This window comes from Crocodylus siamensis, chromosome 5, assembly GCF_052110815.1.
Source record: "Crocodylus siamensis isolate JL-2025a chromosome 5, ASM5211081v1, whole genome shotgun sequence".
In the NCBI taxonomy this organism is placed as follows: Eukaryota; Metazoa; Chordata; order Crocodylia; family Crocodylidae; genus Crocodylus; species Crocodylus siamensis.
The window spans coordinates 197,295,633-197,308,040 of NC_143399.1; the positions used below are offsets into that span (position 1 = coordinate 197,295,633).

A 12,408-nucleotide genomic window follows, 5' to 3' on the forward strand; every position below is an offset into this window, starting at 1 on the left:
GCCCTGCCTCTTCTGGTCACCTGACCAGCTGCAGATGCCAGCTAATTCTCTCATTAGCTGGCTGCCATAGCAATTTGCACCTGTGGGGTTTCTATCTGGCTCTTAGGGCCTGCTCCCTAGGCTGTTTCTGTTCTTAAAGGAGCACGCACCTTACTGCCCTGCAACAAAGACCAGTTTTTCAAAGGCCTTTTAGGTGTCTAAATATTCAGTTAAGTACCCAGTGTGATTTTCCAAGGTACCTAGGGAGACAAAGTGCCTAACTCTCCCTGACTTCAGGCTCCTCCCTTGCTAATCCTGACAATGCATGTGGATAGGAGAGGCAACTGTAGGGACTCAGTTGTCAACAGTAGCTACTGGTGAGCCTTGTAATGACTATGTGGAGAAGGCTGAGGGCCTACCTTAACCCCACTCTGCTGTTGACTCCTACTGCTGTAATAACATTTAGTCTGAATCCTTTTCCAGTTCAGTTAATTCAACAGATGATAATTTGCTACCAATTTAATAATAGTTAATTAACACATCAGTAAAATACGCCATTTTTCCTGAAACAGCAGGATAGTTTTCCTTTTTTTTCTCCATAGATAAGATATTTCATGATGCAACAGAATTATTCAGCTGCTCTGGAAGTTGTTAATCAAATAATAGTCACTTACCCCAGTTTCATGCCAGCATTAATCCTAAAGATGAGGCTATATTTAGCTCAGCAAAACTGGGAGCAAACTTTAGAGACTGCACAAAGGTAGGCGTTGATAAAAAATATAAACCAAAGTGTTACTACTTATCTGTTTAATCCTCTTGTGCTTATCACTAGGTTAAACTATGTAGATATAGTCATGGTTTTATCCAAGTTCATTGATTTGGAGCAAGTTTCTGAACTTAAAATATTTTAAATGGTTTTCTTCCAAAGTGTCTAATTTTTTTTTCTAGCATTAAAGAAAATGTCATGAGTGTTGTGTCAACAGTTCGTGCTCCATTTTATGTCAGGTAGTGTAAATTCTCAGATCCTTTAGACAGACGAGGTTCTTTGTGTGAATCTGATGTCTTTTATTAGACCAACTAAAATAATTGAAAACCAATTATTAAGCAAGCTTTCAGGTTCAAAAACCCTTCATCAGGCTAAGGAAGTTTCTGCAGTTAGTGTGTGCTCTTCCTGGATGGAAGGAAAAGTAAAGCAGCCAGAGGCTGGGCTGGTCTGCACACAAGACAGGCAGTCAGTGAAAATGTAGATTGAGGAGTCAATGGGTGAGACAGGCTGGGGTGTGGGGGGGAGAAGAGAGAAGGGGGATGAATAGTGGAGAAGTACCTGGGAAGTTAGCTGTCAGGCAGGTTATAATGTGTCATAAATCCAATGTCTATATTCAGTCTATGATTTTTAGTATCCAGGAGGTTGATGAAGAGGAGTTCATAGGCGCATCTCTGGGAAGTGTTGTGTAAGTTTCCTTTGAGGATTAGGACTGAGAGATTGGAGAGAGAGTGGTTTTCTTGGGAGAAATGTGCCCCCACAGGTCATTGGGTGTTCCTGTCTTTGATAGATGTCCGGTGTGCGTTCATTCTGGTGTGCAGTTGTTGTTTGGTCTCTGCTACATATTTTCCATCAGGGCATTTGGTGCATTGGATGAGATATATTACATTTCTGGACGTGCAGCTGAAAGACCTGAGAATGCTGATGGCTCTGTTGTGGGGTGTAGTGATTGTGGGGGTGGTGGAGATGTGTTGGCAGGTTTTGCATTTCTTGTCATGGTATGGTCTGGGTCCGTTTGGTGTGTTCTGGGCCTGAGGAAGTTTGCTTCTGGTGATGAGATTAGTGAAGTTCAGTGCTTGTTTGAAGGCTAGGATTGGGTGGCTCTGGGAAGTTCTTTTGAAGAATAGGGTCTCTTTCTTGTATGGGTTGCAATTGTTTGAGGATTTTCCATATGGGTTTGAGGGAGGGGTGATATGTCATAACCAGCAGTGTGTGATTTGTGGGGGGGTTTCTTCTGTACTGCACCAGTTCTTTACATGGTATCTGGGTGGTTCTTTCAAATGTGCAATCTCTCTGGAGGAGTGTTCTTGTTGGGTGAAAGCCTTTTTAAGATTGGTGAGGTGGCAATCTCAGGTGTTCTCTTCAGTGCAAATTCAGTGGTATCTGAGGGCTTGGCTGTATATCACAGTTTTTTTGGTGAGTTTAGGGTGATTGCTGGTTTTGTGCAGATATGTATGTTGGTCCATGGGTTTCTTATTTCATCATTCTGGATACTGATCATCATGTCTAAAAAGGAGGTGTTGGTGCTGGAGTATTTTAGAGAAAGTTGGATGGAGGGAGGGTGATTGTCGAATTTCTGATGGAACTAAATCAGAGATTGTAGGTTTTCAGTCCAAATGATGAAGATGTCATCGATATATCTTAAATATAACAAGAGTTTGATGGTGCAGTTCTTGAGGAAGTCTTCTTCCAGGTGGCTTATAAAAAGGTTGGCATACTGTGGGGCCATTTTGGTGCCCATTGCTGTTCCCATCATCTGGAGGAAGTGTTGGTTATTAAAAGTGAAATTGCTGTGTGTGAGGATGAAGTTTACAAGGTCAGTAATATCTTTGGGTCTGTATTCGGAGTTGTAATCTTGTTCCTGTAGATATGTGAGGCAGGCTTGGATGCCATTCTGGTGTGGGATGTTGGTATATAGGCTGGTAATGTCCATGGTGGCTAGGAGGGTGCTGCTGTGAAGGTGGTCTATGTTTTCCGTAGAAAGTCTGTAGTGTCTTGTACAAAACTTGCTCTGTGGGTGATGAGTGGTTTTAGGATTGATTCAATGAAACCTGATATTTCCTCAGTTAGGGTCCCATGGTTGGATGTGATAGGTCTGCCAGGGTTCCCTTGTTTGTGGATTTTAGGGAGCATATAAAAAGTCCCCAGGTTAGGTAGCAGGGGGGCGGGGATCAAGGTCTGTAGTTTTTCTTGTAGTCTTGATGCAAGTGATTTGATGGCATTGTTGGGTTTCTTGGTGAAAAGTGGAGTAGGATCTTCTCGTAGTTCTTTGTAGTAGGTGTCAAAGAGCTGTCCATTGGCTTCCTTTATGTAGTCTTCATGGTTTAGGATGACTGTGGCTCCTCCTTTATCTGCTGGTTTTATTACTGTTTGGTGGTTAGATCTTAGAGATTTTATGGCCTTTTTCTCTGGTAGAGAGAGATTGTTATGGTGGTGTGTGTTGCTGGTTATTTCATTGTTCATTCTTTCCCTGAAGCAGTCAATGTAGCGGTCAAGGTTAGGGTTTTGTCCACTGTGAGGTGTCCAATCTGATGGGTTTTTGGGGGTTTTGGTGTTGATCTTTTCCTGAATGTTGTCAGAGAATGAGTTGTTGTTGGGAGTGGGTTCAGTTTGGTCGTGGAAATATTTCTTGAGGCAGAGGTGTCAGAAGAATTCTTCTAGTTCTCCACACTGAAGTATTTTATTAGGGTATTTTGCTGGACAGAAATTTAGCCCTTTAGAAAGGACAGATTTTCAGTTTTGGTAAACGTGTGTGTGGAGAGATTGATAATATTTGTGGGTTGGTTGTTGCTTTCAGTTTTATCAAGTCTGAGGTTGGAATGTTGTAAGGTGTTGGTGTTGTTCCTCTGATGGTTGTTTTGTGACTGGGGAACTTGTTATGTAGGATGAATGTTGTAGAAAGGTTTTCGTAGTCTCTTTGAATCCATTGTATATTATTAGGGAAGATGATTGGATTTCTGTCTTTTGAGTTGTTGTAGTATGTGGTGATTTGCTTCCTGAGTTGGTCTCTTTTGTAGTAGATTAGGTGAAACAGATGATTTCTAATTTCCTCTGAAGTTCTGCATAGCTGTGAAGCATATTTGGAGTTGTGTGTAGTAGTCAGAGGATTGTAGATGTTTAGTCCTCAGGGAATGAAGTTGTGTTTCTTGCAAAGGCTTAGAAAATATTTGTCACTGTTGAGTTTGGCTTCTTTCTTTTTCATGTTGTAGTTTCCTTTAGAGTCACTTTCTCTCCTACCATTACACCTTGTTTTCAACAAATGGAAGTCCGTCTTGTCTTTCTGTCAGTAGCTAGTCTTTACAGTGTGAGAGAAGATGCAGACTCTTAAAAGATTAAATTTATCTTAACTTTAATCTGTTTTGCTTTGTAAAGTTTTATGCAACTGACATATAATTATCATTTAAGAATCCTGAGCAAAGATGAGACCAATATAGATGGACTTCAAGCTGTTATTGTAAATGAGCTTTCAAGGACTGGAAATTATGATGAGGTAAGTATTATCATAGAATCACTAGTATGTTAGACTTCCTGTTGAGGCCATGACCTTTTGTGATACCGAAAAACCTCATTCCACTCTATCCAGAGGAGTGGTATAAGAATGATCTTATAGATTTCATAGATTTCATAGACATTAGGGCTGGAAGGGACCTCGGGAGATCATCGAGTCCAGCCCCCTGCCCAAAGGGCAGGAAGTCAGCCGGGTCATAGGATCCCAGCAAGATAAGCATCCAATTTGCTTTTGAAGGTGTTCAATGTAGGTGCTTGAACCACCTCCGGTGGCAGACTGTTCCAGACCTTGGGGGCTCGGACAGTAAAGAAATTCTTCCTTATGTCCAGCCTGAACCAGTCTTGCAGGAGTTTGTGACCGTTCGACCTCATCATCCCTTGGGGCGCTCTGGTGAACAGACGTTCCCCCAGATCCCGGTGGTCACCCCTGATAAACTTATAGGTGGCCATCAGATCACCCCGGAGCCTACGCTTTTCCAGGCTAAAGAGTCCCATGGCTCTCAGCCTGTCATCGTAAGGTCTGTTTTCCTGACCTCTGATCATGCGCGTGGCTCTCCTCTGGACTCTCTCAAGCTTCTCCACATCCTTTTTGAATTGTGGAGCCCAAAACTGGACGCAGTACTCCAGCTGCGGCCTCACCGAGGCCGAGTACAAGCGGAGAATGACGTCCCGGGATTTGCTCGAGAAGCATCTATGGATGCACGCCAGCATTTTGGTCGCTTTACTAGCCGCAGCATCGGATTATCACAGAACACATTCCAGTACTTGAATACAAAACCTTCCTCTTTTATCATCAGGATATATTTCAATTGATCTCCAGTGTTACTATTTTTTTTTCATGTACATTTGGTATGGGTGTGTAGGCTGAGAAATTCACCTGCATGAACCCCAACTTCAGCACTACCTCCAGATTTCTGAAGTGCCTTGGATGATCTAAATAAGCAGCCCCAACCTGTTTAGCAGACATGCCACAATTTAGTCCCACATTCCTTTCCCAATGCGATTCCAATTCCCTTCCCCTGCCTAATCAGCTGCTCTGTTTTCTGCTCCCAGCCCTCCCAGCATAATCTACCCCTCTGCTTTCTGCTTGCTCCCCTTTTGCTCCCTGCCCAATTTGCTGCTTTGGTTTCTGCTCCCTGCCCTATCTGCCACTGTGCTGCCTGTCCCTTTCCTGATTTGCCACATGACATGCACAGAAGCTGCCTGTACCAGCTGTGGCATTCGGGCCACAGGTCAGCCACTCCTGATTAAATGATATCCTAGATGTTCTTTCCACGAGTTTCAGTGATTCTAAGAGTAGTGAAATGACATGTCCTTGTCTAGAACAGCAGTGGGCAATTATTTTGGCTGGAGGGCCCCTTAACAAGTTTTGGTGAGCTGTTACATAAATCTTTCAAAAGATACCATTTTAACAAATTATAGATAAGAAATTAACCATATACTAAAAATTGAACATCTATTGTAACATATGTTAATTTTATTTAAAAAATCATTTTGTCATGGTTTGTGTGTTTCTGAGTACTGTATGTAACAGCGCGGAGTCCTAGGGGTGGCCGTGATCTCCCCTAGTGCCCCCTGCTGTGCCAAGGTGGTGTTACAGCACCCTCACATCTTGCCCACCACGTCTTTGATGTCAACCATGTATAAGGGAGGCTGCCTTTTGTCCCCTCTGACACGGTGCTCTGGTGTTTCTTGGTCCCTGTTCTATTTTGGGTGACTCAGTGCACCCAAGCCTTATGGGCTATGCATGGCTCCAGCCACCCCTGTACCACGCCCCAAGCCTCGCAGATGTACCAGACGTTATTTGGTTGATTTCACTCTCCGCACCCCGCTGGCGCTCTCTGGCTTGTCCCGCAGCCTGCGCCCCACTGGCACTCTCTGGCTTGTCCCGCAGCCTGCGCCCCACTGGCACTCTCTGGCTTGTCCCGCATCCTGTGCCCCACTGGCACTCTCTGGCTTGTCCCCTTTTTTTCTGGGGCTTCTCATGCTGCCCCCTCGTTGGGGCTGCCGCCACCTTGGGGCTGAGGTGGCCATAGCCATGCCTGGCCCCAAATCTCCTCCTCAGGGTCTCGAACCCCCTGCAGGGCTCAGGCGGCCTCAGCCTTACCTGACCTCTGATTCTTTGCTCCCCTTTTCAGGGCTGGAGTCAGTGCACCCCTGAATGCTGCACCTTCTCTGGTGCTGGAGTCCCCACGCTACTGTGGAGCCCCTATGAGGCCTCCAGTCTTACAACAACAAAAACAATAACACAAGCCCCTGGGCTATAGTACAAAGCCAAACCGCTCGGCTAACCGCCTTTGAGTCGCCCTCCGCGTGTGCTCCATCCTTCGTTAGTACAAGCAACTGTTCGCATTCAGGCCTTTCTCTCTTGCTTAGTCAGGCAGTACTCCTTCTTCTTGGCTGCCAGCTTACAGAGACTCTCGCAGCCTCCAGTCTGTGTTTTATAGTAGTCAGCCCTGCCCCTTCCGGTCAGCTGACTCACCAGGTTTGGGCCCTTAGCTCCTCTTGGTTCCCCCTAGCAACCAGCACCTGAGCCCATACTGCTGCTTTTCAAGTAGCAGGCACCTTAGTGCCCCGCTATACTGTATATAGAGGTGATTGCATAATAGCTGAAAATAAAGTCTTAGTTTTGTATAGTCTATGAGGAGGGGTTTAGGAGGTGGTGTGGGTGTGGAGAGGGTGTGTGGGAGAGTGAGTATGTGGGGGTGTGTGTGGAGGGGTGCGCATCTGTGTAGGGGCTGCCTACATGCCAGGTCTTTGGAGCCAGCCAGGGGGGTGAGAAGGAGGGAGCGGGGGTGCATGCAGCAATTCTCAGCCAGGTGGTATGGTGCAGATACAGTCTGCCCCCCCACATCTAGTCCATTGGCTGCCCCATGGCACTCCGCATGGGGCCAAGCCCTGCCTGCTTCTGCCTGGGGTAGCCTGCACCCACCCCATATCAACCAGAAAGCACCGCCCTAGCCCTAGTTCTGGCCAGTGTGTGCAACTTCCCAGCAAGGCTGCTGCTGCAGCCACTCAGGTACTGCAGGGCTCCCCCTTGTCTCCAGTGGCTCCTCCTTCTCTTACTGCCCCTGCTGTGCCACTTCAAGCAGCAGATAGTACAAGAAAGGGAAGTGGCCATGGGGACATGTGTTGGGTACCACATGCCCAGCCAGGTGGAGGGAAGCTGCACCTGAGCAGCTCCTGGCCCAGTGCAAGGGACTTCAGCTCCAGTTCCTGGCCACCTTCCACTCACTCAGCAACCTGGTGCGATAGTCAGCCACCTGTGGGCAGCTGAGTGGGTGGAAGGTAGCCTGTAGCTGGACCCCTGTGTGCTGGGGCAGGAGCCACCCGGCTGCAGCTACCCCACACCTGGCTAGGTGGGTGGTGCCTCTCATGTGTCCCATGGCCACCGCCACTGCCTCCTACCACTACCTACTGCCCAGAGAAGTGCAGCAGGGGCAGGAAGAGAAGGAACCGCTGGAGGCAGAGGCAGCTGGGCAGTACTTGGGTGGCTGTAGCCATACTGGGAGCATCTCTGCTAGGAAGTTGTGCATGCTGGCCAGGGCTGAGGCTGTCAGCAGGAGTATGGTATGGGCTGCTCTGGGTGGAAGCCAGTAGGACTTGGCCCCATTCAGAGTGCTGGGGGGGCAGTCACAGGCCAGATATAGTCAATTGGCAGGCACCTACCCATAGGCCAGATCCAGTCAGTTGATGGGTTGGATCTGCCCCACCCACCCCAGTCTAGAAGCTACACAAGCCAGTAATAGCCTAAACTACTGCCAGCATGTTATTAATATATATTGCAAATACCAATGCTGATTTACATAGCTAAGTAATTTTTACAGCTAATGTGGAATTCATCCAGTAGTACCGTGGTGATAAAAGGTCCTAAGGGTAAGGAAATATTTATAATTCTGTTGCACAGCATGTCAAGCATGATTCCACATTTAAAATTACATAGCATTGTACAGGCCATCACAGAGAAAGAGTTCATGAGAAAAGGCCAGTGGATCCGTGACTATGAAGTCCATGTGGTTGGGTAGCAGTGACTGAGAGATTGTGCAGCTGGCCTGTATTCTTGCTAATTAGATCATAAGAGTCTGTATCACATCCCCAAACTAACTTAGTTCCTTGTACTTGGACTTTGTTTGGCAACCATGAATTTTACCCCCATGAATAAATAGTATTCAGTTGAGTGTTGTGTAAGAAACAATGGTATCGGAACTAGTGTGTATCATTTTGAAATAAGTAGTATATTAAATTTGTTCTGCAGGCATCATCTCAGCTTGGAAAGCTGATTCATTCTTTGGAAACTAATGAACCTCAAAATACAGACCTTCACTTTCAGAAAATCTGTGTGGTCAGTAGATTGGTAAGCATATTGTGTAAGAACTGATGAAAGTTATGGGTGTGATCCAATTTGATTTCAGAAGTACTTACATTTAGATATCTCAGTGACTAAAATCTGGGCACTAAGCCAGGAGAACGATCAAAATTGACTGACCATAGGCAACCGAATATTATCTACAGTCAACAAGGAAAGCTGGAAAATAGCCTAGGAAGTTCAGAGGCACCTAAAGTAGCCAGAGGGCAATGCTAAGCAGAGGGGTATGTTTGAACTTCCTGTCCCTCTCAGGAGCTCAGTCACCTGCATTCTCCTTGAATCCATTCTGCCTAGTCCTCTTTCTGATGTAGGCACCTACCACAGCCATTCAACTTTGAATTCAGAATATTTACAGCTGCTCATGCTGGGCCATTGGGAAACCAGTAATGTAAAAATTAAGGTGGCCAAAAGCACAGGAAACGAGGGGCAATCCCTTTATAATTTAGTGTTCATGACACTCTCAGAAGCACTGGGCAGAGTCCTCAGTTTCAGTTCCTTCTGGTAGGGTTATTTTCTGTTTTTTAACAAACAGCTATCTAATGCAGGGGTGGGCAAAATATGGCCTGCAGGCCCGATCTGACACACCAAGGGATTTTATCTGACCCGGTGCTCTTTCCTGCCAAGGCAGGGGGTCGGACTAGATGATCTACCTAGGTCCCTTCCGACTCTAGCTACTATGAAACTATGACCCACAGCATGCCCTTTGGCCCCGTCTGGCCCAGACATGGGAGACAGCATGGGCTGTGGTTTGTGCAGCTGGTCCCACTATCCCCAGGTATGTGGTGGGGCAAGGGTGGCACAGCAGTCGGACTCCACTTTCTGGCAGCTTTTGCATCAGCTCCTGGCTGCTGCTGATAGTGTCACCATCACTGCCAGACCTGGCCCACTGCCCAGGCACCCTGGCCTGTCTGCTTCACACCTACCAGATAGCATCAATTGCCACCAGCTTGCCAGGCCAGCTCAGCACTCCCCTTCTCCACACCCCACTCCCTCCCAGCCCGCAACAGCTTACCGAAATTCCAAAAGTGGCCCCCCAGCCAAAATAATCACCCATCCCTGATCTAATGTAAAATGCATAAATAGCTCTGGCAGCAGAGACTGACATAGTTCTGGCAGGAGGTGCACTGACATGCTGGTGTGGTCAGAGAGCTCACTGCACATGCATCACACAACCAGAGTGGGGTGCAACCATGCCACCACCACAACCCCATGGGTCCTCACCTGTATATATAAATGTGAAATTAATGTTTCTTTTCTGTATACTGCTTTGCTTAGTAATCTATCCATTGTGAATTTTGTTGCTTTCAGTGTGGCAAAAATCAACGTATCTTACAGAAAATATATCGATTCGTTGAACATTCAGCTATGAAATTAATAATGCCAGAGGCTGATTTTGCCAATGAGCTGGGATATCAACTGATCCTTCAAGGGAAATGGAAAGATGCTTCTGTGTGGTATGGAAAATCTATACAGCTGGATGAAAGCAGTGTAGATGCATTAACAGGTGCATTTTCTGTTCTTTTTTTTTAAGATAAGTGAAAATTTTAAGCACTTAGGGGGTTGCCTATCTCTGTTCTAGCAGTTTCCAAACATAAAAAACTGCTAGAACAGAGATAGGCAAACCCAAACACATGCCAATTAGTGGCATGCAGAGACATTTTCCTGGCATTTTCATTGGCATGCCAGGAGATGTGTGAGGAAATGGTTTAAAAAAAAAAAAAGATTTTTAAGGTGCTACTCCAGGCTCTCTAGATCAGCCACAGGTCCCAGCATCGTGGTAAACACCAAGGGTGAAGTCACGAGAACACATGCAAGGATGCATCTGCATTCTGCTGCCTTGTCCCCAGGCTGTGCTCTCCAGCATCACACAGCCCATGAGAGCCAGAATACACCCCCTTCCCACCATGGGACTGGGCCACACACCCTCCCTTCACATCTAGATCAGGGCCGGGCCATGCCCCCTTCCCGTCCCCTCTTTCCCACCGCATGTAGGAGTGGTTGGGGCTGGGCTATGCTTCTACACCTCCTCTGGGTTGGGCCACAGCCTCTTCTTCCCTCTTGCTCCCTGTGGAGCCAGGTTGGGGCTGGGCCACTCCCTTCCCCCCAGGGCCAGGTTGGGACTGGCCACACCCCCTTTCCTACACAGGTCCAACCCATGCCCCTTCCCCTGCAGGGCTGGCTTGAGGCCAGGCTGTTCCCTACACTCCTCTGTCTGGCCAAATGGTGCCCACCATGCCTGCCCCGGGTGCTGGATGAAGATCACCAGCCAAATCCAGCCCAATGGCAGATGGGGTACTGTCCATTTGACCCTCAGGAAGAAAAGGTTAAGCACCACTGGATTAGAGGACTGAGAACATGTAGGATAAACGCATGCCCCCAACCAACATTGCTAATCAACAGAATCTAAGATCATGCTTAATTGGATATATGTGAATAAAACAGCTTAAACTATCATATTAACTATAAAGTAAGTAGTGATTGAGCCTACATTTATTTTTTGTTGTCTTTGCACTTTATGCATGACTGTATTAGTTTCATTGAATTACAGGAATTATTTGGTGCCAGGTTTTGGAAGGGAAGTTTGAAGAAGCAGAGCACCAGCTGGAATTTCTGAAAGAAATTCAGAAGTCTATTGAAAGAACTGCAGTAAGATATATAAATGCGATTTCTTATTTTAATTATTTGTGTTTTTCATTTCTACACACTTCAAGCAGATTGAACATCACTATTATTAAAAATACTGGAGCAGTTCTGCTCACCTATGTTGATATCAAATCAGTGAATTCATTGACTTCAAAATCATTCCCCCAAACTCTTTAAAAATAGATTAATTGAATCTTCATAGCCAAACATCCTCAAAATCTTCCCCACCATATCATTTTTCTGAAGTAAAACAGGAAAATCTTCTGTATCTTAAAGGATCCTCTGGAGTTTACTGAATCTTGACTCTGGCAGACTGAAGTAAGAAAAAAAATTCCAGAGTCAAGGACCACTAATGGAAACTACTCCAAATTCCTCCAATTTAACCAGGGGTTTATTAGTACCAACCTAGTCTTAAGCAATTAATATCCAGAAATTACACAAATACATTTATAAAATTGGACTTGCTGCTTAACAAGAGGACCACATTCTGCTCTAGCTACCGTTTCTGAATAGTTTGGAGGTAAAATCTCACGATTGTACAGGTCACTGATCACATTGGGTCTAGCAAATTACTTAAGTGCTTTTAACTTCTGATTTAGCAGTGTTTTACACTTTATTTTTATTTTCAGAAGCGCCAATGTTTATGCAGGTTATGGGGGAAGTGAAGAATTGGGCCACATATAGACGAGTGCTGAGAGAGATCCATATACGAAACATATAATTTGATATTCACAAGACATAAGTGGCATACAGCTACCTTCAGATGATCACTGTACTAGCACTGAAATCTGGAGCTGTGTGCAGTCTTCAGGCAGAATTTCACCCAGTTTGCTCACCCTAAATTCTAAAATATAGAATTATCCCTCTTACAGGTCCTAATTTATCTTCAGGCAGTTATTGCTTCAAAGAAAAACAAGAATGAACAGGTTGCCATTGCTCTTTTGAATGAAGCTGCAGAACTTCATTTTTCTGCCTTGCACGGCCTTCCTTTGAGTATGGAATATTATGAAAAATTAAATCCCATGTTTTTGATTGAAATTGTAAAGGAGTATTTGGTCTTCTGTCCCAAACAGGTAGGGAATATTTTAGATTAAATATTTAGTGTTCATTTCTTCCTGCTTTATATTTAATACTGGTGTTGTCAGTTACA

At 45.5% G+C, this 12,408-nt stretch overlaps 1 protein-coding gene across 1 annotated transcript in view; it reads left to right on the forward strand.

Moving 5' to 3' along the window:
• Positions 1-12,408, forward strand: part of TTC21A (tetratricopeptide repeat domain 21A) — a 72,021-nt gene that overhangs the window by 9,240 nt on the left and 50,373 nt on the right. The window contains exons 6-11 of the mRNA XM_090047779.1: positions 582-739; positions 4,148-4,232; positions 8,505-8,603; positions 9,924-10,119; positions 11,164-11,261; positions 12,131-12,331. Of these exons, the coding sequence (XP_089903905.1) occupies positions 582-739; positions 4,148-4,232; positions 8,505-8,603; positions 9,924-10,119; positions 11,164-11,261; positions 12,131-12,331 (837 nt within the window). The remainder of the gene's footprint in view (positions 1-581; positions 740-4,147; positions 4,233-8,504; positions 8,604-9,923; positions 10,120-11,163; positions 11,262-12,130; positions 12,332-12,408) is intronic.